The sequence below is a fragment of the Theropithecus gelada genome, chromosome 9 (genome assembly GCF_003255815.1).
Source record: "Theropithecus gelada isolate Dixy chromosome 9, Tgel_1.0, whole genome shotgun sequence".
NCBI classification, from domain to species: Eukaryota; Metazoa; Chordata; class Mammalia; order Primates; family Cercopithecidae; genus Theropithecus; species Theropithecus gelada.
The window spans coordinates 100,423,475-100,441,206 of NC_037677.1; the positions used below are offsets into that span (position 1 = coordinate 100,423,475).

The 17,732-nt window shown below is 50.3% G+C and overlaps 1 protein-coding gene across 2 annotated transcripts in view; it reads right to left on the reverse strand.

Moving 5' to 3' along the window:
• Window positions 1-17,732, reverse strand: part of SH3PXD2A (SH3 and PX domains 2A) — a 255,758-nt gene that overhangs the window by 197,374 nt on the left and 40,652 nt on the right. For both annotated transcript variants that reach the window (XM_025395727.1, XM_025395726.1), the window contains exon 2: window positions 5,701-5,781. In XM_025395727.1, coding sequence (XP_025251512.1) covers window positions 5,701-5,781 — 81 coding nt within the window. The remainder of the gene's footprint in view (window positions 1-5,700; window positions 5,782-17,732) is intronic.

Consider the following 17,732-nt stretch of genomic DNA (forward strand, 5'->3'; position numbering starts at 1 on the left):
GAGGAAGGGAGGGAGGAAGGAAGGAAGGAAGGAAGGAAGGAAGGAAGGAAGGAAGGAAGGAAGGAAGGAAGGAAGGAAGGAACTAGAGACATATTTTACCCTGATAAGGATTCTCAAAAAATAACCAAATCCCCCCAAACTAGAGTGTGGGTGTTTGGCTATGTCACCCCAGGCTGCTGTCACTAATTAAGACCATATGGGGGCTGGGTGTGGTGGCCCATGCCTGTAATCCCAACACTTTGGAAGACCGAGGCAGGAGGATCACTTGAGCCCAGGAGTTTGAGACCAGCCTGGGCAACATAGTGGGACTCCGTCTTTACAAAAAAAAAAAAAATTAGCTAGGCCTGGTGGCATGCACCTGTGATCCCAGCTACTTGGGAGGCTCAGGCTGGAAGATCTCTTGAACCTGGGAAGTCGAGGCTTCAGCGAGCCATGATCACACCACTGCACTCCAGCCTGAGTAACACAGCGTGACTCTGTCTCTAAAAACTAAATAAATAAATGTTTAAAAAAAAAAGAGAGAGAGAGAGACCATATGTGCCTGGCCATGGGCATGTTCTTTGTTCCCTCTCCCAAGAATGCTCTTTCCAGCTAGGTGCGGTGGCTCAAACCTGTAATCCCAGCACTTTGGGAGGCGGACTCACAAGGTCAGGAGATCGAGACCATCCTGGCGAACACGGTGAAACCCCGTCTCTACTAAAAATACAAAAAAATTAGCCAGGTGTGGTGGCGGGTGCCTGTAGTCCTAGCTACTCGGGAGACTGAGGCAGGAGAATGGCATGAACCCGGGGGGCAGAGCTTGCAGTGAGCAGAGATCGCGCCACTGCACTCCAGCCTGGTCGATAGAGTGAGACTCCGTCTCAAAAAAGGAAAAAAGAAAGCTCTTTCCTTCCTCTTCATCTCATAGCATGTTGCTTATACCTCAATCTGGTATTTTTTTCATCTGCAGTGGACTTAACTGCTTCCAAGTTTGCCTTCCCCACGAGATGTAGACTCCTGGAAGGAAGAGATCTTGTCCTTCTCAAAAGTGTGTTCCTCAGCCTGCGCCACTTCTGCTCTGTACAAAAGCTGCTGCCTGGGGGGCCTTAGCACAGGCCCATCCACTCTTACCTGAAGCCTGGACTATCTTTCTACTTCCACCCTCGCCTCTCACACTCAGCCAGGCTGGGACTCCCAGATTCAGCAAGTGAAAATACAGGATGCACAATTAAATTTGAATTCCAGATAAACAACAAATAACTTTTTTTAGTGTAAGTATATGACATGCAATGTTTGGAACATTTTTTTTTTTTTTTGAGCTAGGGTCTTACTCTGTTGCCCAGGCTGAAGTGCAGTGGCGCAATCACAGCTCACTGCAGCCTGGACCTCCCCGGCCTCAAGCAATTATCCCAGCTCAGCCTCCTGAGTAGCTGGAACAACAGGTGCATGCCACCACACTCGGCTAATTTTTTTTATTTTTTGTAGAGATGGGATCTTGCCACATTACCCAGGCTGGTCTTGAACTACTGAACTCAAGCAGTCCTCCCGCCTTGGCCTCTCAAAGTGCTGGGATTATAGGCATGAGCCACCATGCCCAGTGTCCACCCTTATTCTGAAAAAAGCATTTGCTGTTTATCTGAAATGTAAATTTAATTGGACATCTCATATTTATCTGGCAGCCCTAATCCAAGGCCTCACAGGTAGCAGAGAAGCTGTGAGTGAAGAAGGTGGGTGGTGGGATGGGAAGGGGATGCTGAGATAAATGGCTCTGCTCTGCACGGTCCTAAGGCTTCAGAAAGCACGGAATGAGCAGTTACCAGGTGATCGGGGGCGGGGGGGTTCTCTCCGTCTCTCCCAACCCTCAGACTTTCCCCATTCCCTGTGAATAGCTCCTCAATGCACCACCAGAGTTCTAAGTACCCATCCTTAATGCCATGAGTCACCCCAAAGGGACAATGAACCTTCTCCAAGGACAAGCCTCAGGCTCTTGGCTCCCTCCTGCTTGATGTTCTCAGGGCTGCTGTGTGCTTGAGACTGTTCATTTCCAAGGATCTACTGAGAGCTTCACATGCAGGGCAGTTAGGTCCAAGCAGAAGCTTTGAAGATAATAACCAGAGAAATGTTCTGCTTCAGATCTTAGAATCTGGGAGGGGGTGGGGAGTGCGGGGGTAAGGGAGTGGGGAAGGGCTGTGCTGATGTGGAAGCTGCTGTGGAGAGAAATGGAAAAACCGAAGAGTGTGGGGTTTCTGTTCAGATGACAGAGCACCCTTCAAGTACTTCCTGGCCTTATGGCTGCAGAGCATGAAGGGCAGGGTGCAGGTGTCCATCTCCCTGTGTGCCCTCAGAGGGAGAAACAGAGGGTCCGTGTGCTGTTCTGAATGAAATTGGATCTGCACATACCCTGGGGCCCTCAATTCACGACCAGAGAGGGTCAGGGACTGCTTGGGATCGCTTGCACGTGGTTCCCAGGCTGTGTGACAGAGGTAGGAATCCAAGGCCGCCTGGTGGGTACCTGGCCTTTGGGAACAAAGGAAAACATCTGAAGAGGGAGAGATAAGGGAGGGGAAGTACAAGGAGACCCACGCTGGGGTGCAGGGAACCAGCTTGTACAGGGGGGAACCAAGGGTCTCTCAAAGGGGTCAAAGGGGTGTCCAGGCCTCCTGTTGTTACCTGAATAGACCGCCAAATGCTGCCCAAATAGTACTGGGTGTGAATGTATGATTCACGATCTAAACTGGTTTAGCTCAGCAGTTCTTTTTTTTTTTGAGACAGGGTCTCACTCTGCCACCCATGCTGGAGTGCAGTGGTGCAATCATAGCTCACTGCAGCCACGACCTGCCAGGCTCAAGTGATCCTCCCACCTCAGCCTCCTGAAGAGCTGGAACTACAGGCACTCCATCACACCTGGCTAGTTCTTCACTGGGGGTTCACAGGGGGTCTGTGAACACTTGCCACTGTAAGTAAAATTGTATGTATCCGCTCTTTTCCTGGGGAGAGGGCTTCCATCAGATTCACAGAGCGGTCTGTGGCCCCCAGGAGGCTTAGAACCATGAGTTGGTGAAACCCAGGGAGTGGCTCCCTGGAGATGGGCCTGGTGAGCCTGGGACTTTCAGGGTCAGCCAAAAAGGAAAGGAGCAAAACATGTCTGAGAGCTGCCCCTGGGCCGCACACCAGCTCCCTGCGGCTCCCACCCTGCCCCCGGGGACAGCTTCAGAGAGGAGCCTGAGGCCTACTTGGCTCTGAATACACTGGCAGGGACTGGGCACAGGAAGCTCACCACAGAGTGACGCCAAGTGAGGGAAGCCACAAAGCAACATCAGGAAGTGGGTCTCCAGCCCCTAGACCCCCCCAGCCATGCAGCCCAACATCCCTGCGACCTGGCAACACCAGGCAACTCACCAGGCAACTCAGTGCTGGGAGAAAAGTGGATTCACTCATTCATTCCTCTTAACAACCCTACTGGGCAGGCACTATTCGAACCTTCACAGTACAGATGAGAAAAGCAAGCCTAGAGAAGTGAAGGAGCCTGTCCGGAGGTACATGGTGACAGCCAGTAACCAGTCCCAGGCAATGTGTCCCCGGTGCCTAAACTCTAAGCTGCTCTCTTACACAACCCCTCAGAGACATGAGTTCTGAGGTGCACCAGTGACCAGAGATGGAGTTAGCAACTCCCTTTGTTCTACCTCTATACGATCCGCCATACCAAAATCAGCGACCTGATAAATAAACAAGGCTTTTCAAAATGAACGCCACTAAAACTCATCACAGCAGGTAAAATGCATTTGTAAAGATGCTATGCTTGACTTCTAAGTTAATTTTCAAAGAACTATTCCAACCCCTTCCCAAACTGCATCTACAGCTCAGCAATGACCCACATGGACAAGCCTGGCCAAGCGCGTGGCCATTGCTAAGCTAGAGCCAGCACACTGCACTAGCTGCTCCCTGCTTGCGTGTCCCCTTTCCACATTCAGGGAATGAGCCCTCCAGGCAAGGGAGGTGGTGGTGGGGGAACAGCATTCCTTTCTCCTGAGATTCTGCAGTGCAGGAGGGGGTGGGGGATCATAACGGAAGAGGGGGAAGAAAAGTTCTGATTTGGAAGTTTCCACCGGCTTTCAGGCCCCCTCCAGCTCATCAATGAGTCCTTTCAGGGTTCACTCTCCCCAACTGAGTTATCACTTCCTGTCCAGCACACTATACCCATTGATGGGGTATCAGCAAACCCCACCAGATTACACCAAACCTAAGGAGACTGGACATGAACTGAGGAGGGAAGAGGAAGAAGGCTAGAGAGTAAGAAGTAGCTTTCAATCCCATATTCAATGGGATATTCAATCCCATATTGTTGGATTAAGAGAGAATTTGTAATACAGGAAGCTGGCTCACCCTTGGCTTGTCTCATAGGTAGGGCAATGAGGACAACGAGATAGAATCAGGTATTGGGGGCAAGCACACGGTGCCAAAGATGACCTCTCCAAGATGACTGACAACCAAAGGCCTGCCAAGAAAGGAGTGGACCCTGGCTGTGAGGGTAGAAGTGGGTGTCTCTTTGTGTTTTTATTAGCCTAAACCAGTCTCACAGCCCCAAGAGGAATCTAGAACATCTTGGCTCTACCTGAAAGGGCTGCTGCTCAACTCACGACTGATTCTCCCTTCTCTAGTATTTGCCTGTGATCCACAGAGGTGGGCTCCCTAGTGGCCATGTCTGTGCTAAAAGACCCTCAACTCCTGGCCATACTGATTGGTCCAGAGAGGGCACCTGACCCAAGCCAGACCAATCAGAATCGTCCCTGGGATTTTTCAACTTGGAACTGGGAAAGAGTCAATCTCCCCTCTGTTGGGAGCCAAAAGATATAAAATTCTAGAGCTGTTGACAGTCATGTTCCTTGGGGTGTGAGGTAACAGAAGTTGAGGGCAGTGCCAGAGCAAAGTAGAGACAAGACAGAGGGAGAGCAGATCCTGGTTTCAGGTATTCCTAAAGGCCTCTGCCTCACTGCTCTTCTCACCATGTGGTCGGCTGCACAAGCTTCCCTGGTCCCCCCTTCCAATCACGTCTCCTTTGTGCCTAAGCCAGTGCAAGTGTAAAACTATCACTTGCAACCCAAAGAGGCCTGACTAAATTAGTTGGCACCAAGGGGGTGTCTGCAGGGGTAGCTGTGGGACCTATACTACCATCCCCCTTGTGAACATGCCTATGTGTCTTAGAGACACACACCTACCACGTACACGTACAAACTGGGTGGCAAGTGCCTCATTCAGTTAAACAGACACCGTGGTATGTATGCATAGTTTGTGCCTGTAGTTGAAAAAAATGCTTATTTTCTGTTTTGGTCTTCCCTGTATGCTTGCTTTTCTTAGGCTGCAATGATGTGGTGGCTTCTGTCTCACCCTGGATGTTTACAGACACACGTCTGGTCAGGCACACAGCACCTCCCACCATCCTCCTGCCTCTCCACCACAGTTTCCTACCCTGCAGGCAAGAGAGGGTGACAAAGCATGACTGTTAAGATCATTGGAGGAGGCCAACAAAGCTCCGAGTGTCTGCCTGCAGTATGCAAGATTGAGACAAGCCCAGCTCCACCTTCGAGCTTCCCTCCTCTGTCCCTCTGCTCCCACCTGGACTCTGACCCTGACAGCTCGGCTGGGGATTCCCTGGATAAGCCAGGGTATGAGAGAGGCCAGCCCACCAGACTCGGGCCACTGTCTGAGCTCTGACCAACTTACCTGCAGGTCAAAGAACTTGCTGTACCTCCGGTAGATGGTCTGGGAGGTAGAGTCAGACCAGGTCACATTGATGATGTATACCTGTGGGAAAAAGGTAGGAGCAGGTGAGCAAGGCTGGATTTCAAGCTGTCTGTGCCAGGTATCATGTAACATGACTGCAGGTGTTCCAATGGCCAGGACCACTCTTTTTCTCATCTCATCTGTCCCTAGGGGATAGCACAGCATCAGCTACCATGTAGATGTCTAAACACACACACACACACACACACGGACACCCCCAGAGGGATATTTCATCAAATGCCAACAATGATTATCTTAGGAAAGTAGGATCAGAATAAGTGGTTTTAATTTCCTTCTTTTTTATTTGTATATATTTCATACGATAAACATAAAATTGAGGTCATTACATTTTTGTTTGTTTGTTTTTGAGACACAGTCTCATTCTGTCGCCCAGGCTACAGTGCAATGGCATGATCTTGGTTTACCACAACCTCCACCTCCCCGGTTCAAGCGATTCTCCTGGCTGAGCCTCCCGAGTAGCTAGGATTACAGGTGCCTGCCACCATGCCCGGCTAATTTTTGTATTTTTAGTAGAGACAGGGTTTTGCCATGTTGGCCAGGCTGGTCTTGAACTCCTGACCTCAGATGATCCACCTGCCTTGTCCTCCCAAAGTGCTGGGATTACAGGCATGAGCCACCACGCCTGGCCTTTTTAGATAGCTAATTTCCACTGGTTCACAACTTTAGAGTGAATGAGATTCTACAAGAGGCCTTCCGAAATTGCAGGTGGACCCCGCTGTCTGAAATTCTGCAGACATGGGTTTTGAGAGCTCGGACGTTTATACTTTTAACAAACCCCAGCTTATTTTGCTGCAGTGGATCCTCAGAACTCACTCTGAAAAGCCCTTCAGGAGACCAGAAGCGCTCAGAGATGTGTGATTCATCTCAGCATCCCTGTCTTTGCTCAGTGCCTGGCACAGAGCAGGTGCTCAGAAAACACTTTGCTATGTTGAACAAACACACTGGTCTTCTGGATGAGAAACGGATTTGAAGAAGAGGCGTTAGCACGTGGGAGACTGGAAACCTTTTCTCTTTGGGAGCCTCACAATGAAGGCATTTCGGGGCCAGGCTGTCACCCCAGTTCCCAAGTCTCCATCAGGCTCTGCAAGAGCTCATGCCACTCTGGAAGGCTGAACTCACTTAGGAATCCCTGGAGAAGGAGAGAAAGCCCCTGGTCCACACAGTCTGGCCTGCTCTTCCCACTATTCCTGTCCCACCTGGGAGAGGCCTGAGGCAGAGGAATGGGTGCCCTCCCACAGCCTCAGGGCTATTCTGTTGACCTTCTCCCTGGAAGGGACACCTGCAGGGGTGTCTCCAGGAGGACAGGTAAGGGAGGGCACCGATAAGACACAGGTGAGACCTCTGCCTCCCTTCTTCCCTCAGGAGAGAGGCAGTGGCTGTAGGTCCCGAATGGTGGTTCCCAGGCCAGGGCGCCCTTTAGGATCACCTGGGGCCAGGGGCGGGCTTCATAAAAATTCAGATTCCAGGGACTCTGTCTAGTCACCCTGTCCTGTAGGCCTGTAGGGGTGGGGCTGGGGGGACTCTACCAGTAAGAACAAAATAGCCAGTGAGGCCAGGGATCTGGGCCATGATGAGAAGGAGGAACGTTAGCAAAGAGAAGTGACATTTAGGCACCTTGCCATCAGACTGGCCCAACTCCCCGATGCCCGGAACAGGGTTTGCAACAGGCGTGGTGAGGCTTTGTGCTTGGCTGCTCAGGTAATACACAAGAAAATGAGCTGAATCCAGTCTCTTCTCCCTTCCTATCTCTATGACACAGAGGCAGCCTCATGCCATGGCGAGGTTTTCTGAAACACAACCAAGGAGAGGGCCATAAAACCAAAGCAAACAGGCCTGAGTGCTGCCACCCAGAGATGGGGCATTTATGACATGTGACCCTGATACAGAACATAAGGTAAAAGGCCACCCCTATCTTCATCAGCTCAAAATAGACTATTGGCTATTATCATAATAAATGGGTGTATGCTTTGCTTTATATCATATGTAAATAGGTATCACATGATACATTGTAAAACCATTTTGATAACTTAATGTTACCTAATGTTTGGGCAACTAAATGTTACTGGATACCAGTACAGCATAAAGCATTTATATGCATTAGCTCATTTAATCTTCAGCCCAATGAGGTAGCTACCACTGTTATTCCCATATTGTACAAGAAGAAGGTGAGGCTCAGAGAAGCTAAGTAACTTGCCTGAAGTTACACAGCTAATAAATTACAGGGCAAAAATTTGAACCCAGGTCTAGCTGAGTTCTAATACCTATGCTCTTAACTGCACTGGACTACCTCCCTGTATGTAAATTTATCTAAACTGAACTACTTTGATCAGGACTGAATGACATGGTCAACCAAAAAGTATCTGAAACAAGTCTCAATCAATTTAGCAAGTGTATTTTTCCAAGGTGAAGGACACACCTGCGATACAGCTTCAGGAGGTCCTGATGACACGTGCCCGAGGTGGCTGGGGTACAGCCTGCTTTATACATTTTAGGGAAATACATCAATCAATACATATAAGATTTACATTGGTTCCATCTGGAAGGGCGAAACAACTCTAAGTAAGGGACGAGGGGCTTCCAAGTTATAGGTGGATTTAAATATACTCTGATTGGCAATCGGTTGAAAGAGTTACTACCACTAGAAAGGAGTGTCTGGGTTAAGATAAGCGCTCGTGGAGATCAAGGTTTTATCATGCACATGAAGCTTCCAGGCCGCAGGCTTCAGAGAGTACAGATTGTAAATGCTTCTTATCAGACCTAAGGTCTGCATTGATATTGATGCTGGGGGAGTGCAATGAAGCATATCTGATCCCCACTTCCCATCATGGCCTGAACCCGTCTTTTAGGTTCAATGTTAGGGTGCCCGGGCTGAGGAGGGAGTGCATTCAAATGGTTGCAGGGGGCCTTCAAATTTTATTTTTGGTTGGTACCATCTTTTTTTTTTTTTTTTTTTTTGAGACAGAGTCTCTCTCTGTCACCCCGGCTGGGTTGCAGTGGCGCAATCTCGGCTCATTGTGACCTCCGCCTCCCGGGTTCACGCCATTCTCCTGCCTCAGCCTCCTGAGTAGCTAGGACTACCGGCGCCCGCCACCACGCCCAGCTAATTTTTTGTATTTTTTAGTAGAGACAGGGTTTCACTGTGTTAGCCAGGATGGTCTCGATCTCCTGACCTTGTGATCTGCCCACCTTGGCCTCCCAAAGTGCTGGGATTACAGGCGTGAGCCACCGCATCCGGCCGGTTGACACCATCTTTTTAAATAAAGGTGTGGGTGGTCTGAGAAGCCTGCGGTGCCCTTGCTGAGGGAGTGCGCCTAGAGGAACATGCGGGAACAAAGGCGACTCTGAGACCTGAGACCAAGAAGACCCAGAACTGGGGGCCCAGACAGAAGCAAATGGTTAGGAATGCTACAAAACCGACTGACGCCGAGGACCCCCTCAAACTTAATGCTGTGGGATTTTCCTGGGGTTTATAACCTACCCGGGTCTGCCTGCTGACTCCCAGCTCCATCTCCCCTCCCACCTTCATCTCTGCTTCCCACAGGTCCTGGGGCAGGAGCAGAGGCTGAGCCCGCACCAGGTGCTCTCTCTCTGACCTCCACCCCAGGAGCTAAATGTGAGGAGGGCCCAAGTGGCCAATTAGCCCCTGGAGAGAGGGCTGCACTTGCCTGCAGGGCATTAGACATCAGCCTTTCTCTGGAACCAACCAAGCGGAGCCCAGGGGAAGGGCTTAACTGAGGCTTAACACACGTCCTCCATCCCACTAGCAATTAGGCTTCTCTTCACCTCCCAGAGAGAATCAATCACAGGCTTACAGCCCCTGGCAGCTGGGAGGATCCAGGGAGGCCTCTCCTTGAGCAGAGGAGAAACCCAGGTGGTGATTTGCCAAGGAAGGGGCATGGCCAGGTAGGAACCAGCAGACTCTGGAGTCAGCCACACATGGGGGCAGCACCCTCCCAGCACCCTCCTTACTGGCTGCAAGACCCCAGCCCAGCTGCTCAGGCCTTCAGACTCCTCCTCTATACAAAGGACACAACCTTCAGGGCTGCCAGGACTGATGCAAACGTGGTTATCACTGGAGTGTGCTCACTCCCATTGGTGGCAGAGCCGGGACAGGAACCCAGATGTCCCACTTCCCAGCCTAGCCTAGGACTACTCTGCACGTGACTAGAGCATCCCCCCTCGGAAAAGTCCTTTGCCCTCTACTCTTCAGAAATGGTGAAATTTGGCAGGGCTGGTGGCTCGTGCCTGTAATCCCAGCACTTTGGGAGGCAGAGGCAGGAGGATCACTTGAGCCCAGGAGTTTGAGACTGGCCTGGACAACATAGTGAGGCTCTGCCTCTATTTAAAAAAATAAAAGGGCAGGATGCAGTGGCTCCTGCCTGTAATCCCAGCACTTTGGGAAACCAAGGCAGGAGGATCGCTTGAGCCCAGGAGTTCGAGATTGGCCTGGACAACATAGTGAGGCTCTGTTTCTATTTTAAAAATAAAAGTTGAAAATTCACATGAAGTCATCTCTGTTTAATGCTTGGTCTAAAATCATACTAAAGGTACACCCCGCTGGAGAGCCAGCCACAGGGAGGGAAGAGCTGACAGAGAGCTGTCCCTGTGGCCTTGTCAGCCACGGCCGCCTGGCTAGGATATAGCCATGCTTCCCCGCAAAAAGCAGTTCTTCCCTTGTTTGGCAAAGGATTGTTCCTGCTAGCATCTTGCACCCCACTTTCTATGCCCTGAGCAGCCATGAATGTGACTCAGTGTGAAGGGTGGGGAAGCGAGCCCCCATTCCCAAGTTCTCCCAAACTTCGGGGATTTGCCAGAGGCCCTCCTGCCTACCCCACTGGACAGTCTAAATCTTGGGTTGAGGAAATGGCAAGAGACCTCCCTAGAGATAAGCCCAGAGATACGAGGACAATCTCCAGACCCCGCTCTCTCGTCTGCTTTCTTCCAAACCTTGGACATCCTAGATTATCACTCCAGACAGGTGATGTACACAAAAAATTCCACCCCAGCCCATGCCTAGCTCCCTACCTCAACACCAGGGCTTCTTAAGTCTCCAGCCTTGCCAGCACTGGAAACTTCAGAGAAAAACCGCAGAGAAAGAACAGGTGACAGGGAAGGGGGACAGGGCAGAGGTCATCCAAGAAAGCCAGCTCTGTTTACAAGCCTGCATCTGGGGCCCAGATAGACTCTCCTCCGGCCTCAGGAGCAGTCAGGATAACATTACCCGGCAGCTGGGTCTCAAGAAAAGTTTGGCAATTAAACATCCTGCTTCCAAATGCTTTACTTGGGGTTACGTTTCACGGGTGGAGTTTCTCCTGCTTCTGGATTTTAAAAACCCATGGATTCTATTTCCCCTGTCTCCAGCCATTTCAGGCAGATGGTAGGCGTCTATGAAGGCTCGCGAGAGACTAGCAACTGCTTCCAGCTTCCCCTGGGTCAGCCCAGACTGAAGGGACCCAGGGGCTCAGGCCCTCCCAACTGCTCACCCTTGATGGAGGAGTGGAATCATCACCACAGACACCGCGTGGAAACTCTCGCTACACACCCAGCACAACGCTCTGGCCCAGCCAGTCCCACCCATCCGGAGGTCATCTTGGGTTGCCTTCTGTCTGCTCAGCTCACGAGGCCCACCAATGTCTGAGACTTCCAAAATCGCCTTCCCAGTGGGTGCTTCTGTCCTCTATTAGCCTTGCTCCTTTCAACAAGAAAATGGCCTTGATGCAAACCAGACTCACCGCGCAGCTCCAGAGCACTGAGAATGAAGCCCAGCCCGGTTTCTGTGGAGGGATGTCCACGATTTGATCTGGTCTGGGACCAATTAGCAACTGCAAATGTACAGCCCAACCATTCCTAGAAGGCCTAGGACCCGCCTTGTGTTTAATTAGAAAGTGCTGGTAAGTACCTGTTGCCCCCTTGGCTACAAAATGTACAATGAGAGGCAAGGAGTTAGGAGCTATGGAGGGAACTGCATGTCTCCGTGGTACTGTGGGCCTTACTTTTCCTGGACTCCTACCAGCTGCCCCTGGCCCCAGGCCCCAGGCCAAACAGAAACTCAATGGCAATCTTCCTTCACCTGCTCACATGACCATGGGGCTGGGATCAGCTGGCTGCACTAGGGCCATTGCATACAGTTGGGCAAGTTGTTCACTGCCCAGTGGTTGCCTGGTCAAGTGGACAAGTAGATGTGAAATCTAACCTATACTTCACACCCTAAACTGTGCACCCTGGCTCAGGACTGCAGCCACACTGAGAAAAGCACACCTTATTCTGATGTACACACACCGTGTTCCCTGGGTGGGCTGTCAATGCTCCCTAGGGTCCTTGAGGGCATACGACCTCTTCAGAATCCCAGCTCTTTAACTTACCCAAATCTTTGGAGTCTGGGGATGCAGGAATAGCTAACGTTTGGGACTGACCGCTAAAGCATATGGTCCCAGAAATCAAAATGAACACGATCGAGCAGCCAGAAAAAGGGAGTTCACGTGCGGGGACACGATCACTGCTCTGGCTTCCTGCGGGAGTTCATCATTGTCAGGCTCTTACCCAAGAAGATGCCGCCAGCCTGTCTAAGGTACTAATAGGCTCTAATTTTCCATTCAAAGCGCCCCATGTACAAGGTTCTATCATGGGGGACTGGTAAGAAGGAGGCACATATACTCCAAATTAGTCTAGGCTGCTCCCCTAGATGCAGACCACCCAGCACAGCAGAGGACTCCAGGGCTGCTGCTCCCCATGAGAGTGCCTACACCAAATGCCAGCCCCGTGCCCCATCTCCTCCCTGCTGTGGCCCACTGCACCCCACTGGGAAGCAGTAAAGGCCCTGGTGTTAAAGAACCCCCCTTTTCTTTTGATACAGGGTCTGGCTCTGTCACCCAAGGTGGAGTGCAGTGGCGTGATCTCAGCTCACTGCAACCTCTGCCTCCTGGGTTCAAGCGATTCTGCTGCTTCAGCCTCCTGAGTAGCTGGGATTGCAGGTGCACACAATCATGCCTGGCTAATTTTTGTATTTCTAGTAGAGACAGGGTTTTACCATGTTGCTCAGGCTGGTTTGTAACTCCTGGTCTCCAGTGATCCGCCCACCTCAGCCTCCCAAAGTACTGGCATTACAGGTGTGAGGCACTGTGCCCGGCCTAAAGACCCCTCTTGACATGGCTGCACCCAGATAAAAATCTCCCCAGAGTTCCGACATCTGATCTGGGCCCCCACTAGCCTAGCGAGTCTGTGACCATCCCTTGTGGTGCTCATAGTATGCTTTCCACGATTAGTCAATTATTACATCTGCCTTCCTTTGCTAATTGTTGGCTCAGAACACCCAGCTTGACACAGGCTGTGTTGGTCTCTATTTAACACGGGTGAGTCGATCTTCCTCCCGGGTTTCCCTATCCGCAGAAACTATCTTCCTCTTCTCCCGCGAGGCTCACTAGGCCTGCCAGTCTGCTGGACACACTGAGATAATGACTGGCTGATCTAATGCCAAACGAATTCACTGACTCTGAAATGCCAAAGAGGTGGCTAGTGGCAACACTTGGAGACTGTCCCCATTCCCAGAAGCAAATCCCTGGTGGCCTAGGAGCAGAGTAAAAACACATCTTTGCCAACCCAAAACCCTGTCAGCAAAATCACATTTAACAGCCTGTGGCCACTTGGCTAAGGTTTCTGAGCTCAGCCTGAGAATGATGAGGACCCTCAGGGTAGGGCCCTATTAAAATTCCAACCCCTCCTCTAGAGTGGGTGTTCATTCTTAGGGCGGGGAGAGAGGCAAAGCTGCAGATTCGGGGAACAACCACCACTTAGAAGCCTGGATGTGGTAGAGGGTGACCTCCATGGTGGTGTGCACTCACAGGTTGACTATAGGGCTAATGACCAGGCAGCAGGACTTTTCTAGTCCTGAGACCATCTGATACCAGGACTTTGTATTCAGAAGCAGTCACAGTAAATGCAGCAGAAGCGAACCCCAGAAGGGCTCTGGGAGTTGGAGGGCATATAATGTGCTAAGAGAAGGCTCCTCCCAGAACCACACATCCACCAGTCGCCTTCAAAACACAGAAGCTTCCACTGCAGACCTGGCCCAGATGGACCTTCTCTGGGGAAAGGGGGTTTTAAAAGAGACTCAGAGGAAGGGACATTGGCAAATGCCCTCTACAGTAGGGAGCATCATTCGAGAGTGTGTAGCAGGTACCCATCACACCCAGTGCCCGCCTTTGTTTGCAGGAATCATGGGTCTCTTTTATTCCTTCCTTCCATGGGTCTCCCTCCCTCCCTCCCTCCCTTCCTTCCTTCCAGAGAGAGTCTCGCTCTGTGGTCCAGGCTGGAGTGCACAGGTGCCATCTCAGCTCACTGCGACCTCTACCCCACGGGTTCAAGCGATTCTCCAGCCTCGGCCTCCCAAGTAGCTCGGATTACAGGAGTGTGTCACCACACCAGGCTTTTTTTTTTCCTTTCTTTCTTTTTAGTATTTTAATAGAGACAGGTTTCACAACGTTGGCCAGGCTGGTCTCGAACTCCTGATCTCAGGTGATCCACCCCCCTCAGCCTCCCAAAGTGCTGGGATTACAGGCATGAGCCACCTCATCTGGCCCCACTATTTATTTAAATGGGAGGGTAATGAATAGGTGAGACAGTCTGGAGGAAGCCTCCCTACTGGTGGAGCCTCTATTTATTACCCTGCAGAATTGAGATCACAGTAGTTACCTTTTGGAGGCTATTGTGAGGATTCAGGGAGCTGACCCTGTGTCTCCTTGTTAGAACGGAAGCCTCCTGAAGGTGGATCGTGGCATCCTAGTGCCCAGCACCACACTTGACACCTAAGAGATGCTCACTTACTGTTTCCTTCATCAGTGAAAGAACAAAGCAACCAACAAATACCCAGTGAGTGCTGACCTCGCGCCTGGTTTCGAGACAAGCTGAAGAGAAGATGAGGCAAAGCATCCAACCTCCAGCCTGTAAGCCTGTAAGCCTTACACCCTCCAGGCTGTAAGCCTCCCCTTACAGCCCAGCAGGGGCAGCGGAACTCACACTGACAAATCACGGAGCGAACAGTGCAAGATGTGAGTAATGAAGTGCCAAGAAGTGAGCCTCAGAAGGGACCAGAGGCCGTCTTGGCTTCACAGAGGAGGAAGATGACTTGAAATTCAAATCTATCCACTTGATGGATTTGAATTTCAATCCACCCATGTCCCTGCTATGTGGGCTTAGGCAAGTGTCTTAGACCCTCTGAGTGAGGGTTTCCTTTGCTGCGAAGTGTGGTTTCTAATGGGAGCGTCCCATTAAATGTGATGATACGCATGGGGCACTCAGCACAGGGCCTGGCAATGTGCAAAGTGGCCCAATGAATGTGGGCTATTTAGACACCCAGGAAGGGAACTGACTTCTTCCCATTTGCCATGAGACTTGGATCATGACGTTATGACTAGAAATAGGAGGGGAGCAGGAAGTAGGGCACAGGGACATGGACACACACACACAGGGACACACACACACACGGACACACACACACAGGGACACATACACATGGACATGGGAGCGCGCACACACACACACACACACACACACGGCAGTGGTGGAACCACTACTAATACCAAGGCAGCCTGGGAGAGCAGAGGAGCAAAAAATAGCTCTGCTGCCCAGAGCTGGGAAAACAATGACAGTCCCCAGGAGCCTCCGCTGAAAGGATGAATGTGCTGTGGCTGGCCCCTCTGGGGCTGGACGCTTTTTCTTTTCTTCATGTTTCCTGGAGGGGAAATGAGTATATAAACTAGGAACTCCCAGGATTCACAATCTTACATGGGCCTTTCAAAAGTTAGGCAGCCACAGCTCTGTCCTTACAGCCCCCAGAACGAGAAGAAAAACAGCCCAAAGAGTCAGCTCTGCCAAACCTTACACACACAAAACAATGGGATTGATCGATCAGGAGTAACAGAAACACTAATGGCCATGCCAATGTACTGAGTGCTGACTATGTTCCAGGCATTGCTAAGCACTTTGTTCGAATTATCTCACTTACTCTTTTACAATAGTCCTATGAGAAAAGTGTTGTTATCATCTCCAGTTCATAAGTGAAGAGACTAGGGCCCAGAGAGGTAACTGGTCTACTGGAGGTCATCATAGTTGTAGCAAGTAATGAAGCTCAGATTCAAATGAAGCCATTCACTCAATATTTTGAACACTTTGTCCTCTTTAATAATGACAGCAGACTGCCTGGAGCAGAACAGAGTCCCTGCCACAAGATTTGCCTCGGTGGTTTAATCAGCTCTGTCAATTGGTGACAGAGACAATGATCTATCTGTCAATACTGAGGCCGCCCATGAGGCAGGTGGCTAGGGATCCTTGCGTGGGGCTCAGCATTCTATTTTGTACAGCTTAAACTCAATCAGATCAGTGTCATGAAAAGTTATTATTCTCTCTGAGCCTCCACACCCCCTCCATAAAATAGTGTTAAGAATACCTGCCTCACAGTGAAGATTAATGAGAACACAAGAACAACCACAGTGCCCCGGGACACTGTAGGTGCTTAATAAATGTGACTTCCCTTCCCCTGCAAAGTGACTAGCACAGTCTTTTGCACTCAATGAATTTTAGTCTCTTCCCCTAGAAGATTCTGGGGCACCAATAAGTGCTGGGCCTAGAAAGGAGCCCACTTTGCAATCACAGAGTTCTGGGCATGTCCCCACTGGGATGTTCTCCAGAGTACCTAAGAGCATGTGGTTGGACCTTTGTACCTTCCTCCTTCCAATTCTGCCACCACCCTCTGGTCCCAAGCCAGCTTGGCAGAGCAAACACATCTGACCACCTCGAGCCAGGAGGCACTCCAATGGAGAGGCCCAGCCGTGGGCAGCGGACATCTTGGGTAATGCCCAGGAGCCCAGAGAAGGCGACGGTGTGTCTAGGCTGGGGTGATAAGGCTCACCTTGCAATGGAAATCAAGGGGAAAAGCTCAGTGCTCACGGACATTCAGGAGCTAGAGTTCTAGAAATTAAACCTAGAAATTAAATAAAGTCCTAGAAATTAAATGTGTCCTCTCCTGAGCCATCGAAACAATTACACTCCTGGGCTTCCAAGGGGCTTGGAAACAACCCAGTGGGTCTAGGAAAGGGTCAGAAAAGGGGATTCTCATTCCACACACTCCCAAATCAATGACCGACCCAGGACTACTGACCCCGACACACACATCCTGAAAATGTGCCCCACTCCATCACCACACCCTGGAGAGAATGGCAAAGGTTAACACACACAGCCTGGTTTCCTTTTCCCGGGAAACACAGCAGTCAGAGGCCGGCAGCCGCCTCCACACATAGCCTGCAGGGGAAATGACCCCTGGGCTTCCTCCCCACCATCTGACACACTCACACCTTCCTCTCTGCTGTGCTCAGCAAAGCTCAACTTCTGACACAAGGCAAATAGCTGTCATTAGGAATTTCGTTGCTTGAGAGAGACAAGAACAATCTTTTTGGAGAGCTTTTCGGCAATTTCTATCGCCAAACTTGCATTCCCTTTGACTCAGCAATTTGATCGCTAAGAATGTATTCACACAATTGTGTGTATGCATGTATGTGTGTGTATATATGTATGTGTGTATGTATACAAAGATAAGGAATACTGAATGTCTATTGATAAAAAAGGTCAAATAAATTATGGTTCATATACCTACTAAAGATAAGGTGGACTTTTCTATATCATGGGAAAAGGTCCATAGTATATTGAGAAAAGAAGAAAAAGATTACAATGCTATGTATACCATATGATTAAATCTATCTGGGGGGTGAATTGTATGGGGGGAAGTTTGCATATGTGTGTGTCTATGCACACTAAAAAGAAAAAAACAACAACAAACTGATAATCATGGTTATTTGCACAGAATGAGAGAGGGGAGAAATGGGAATAGTTTTGCTTTCTACTTTTTCTTTTTAGAGACAGGGTCTCGCTCTGTTGCCCAGGTTGGAGTGCAGTGGCACAAT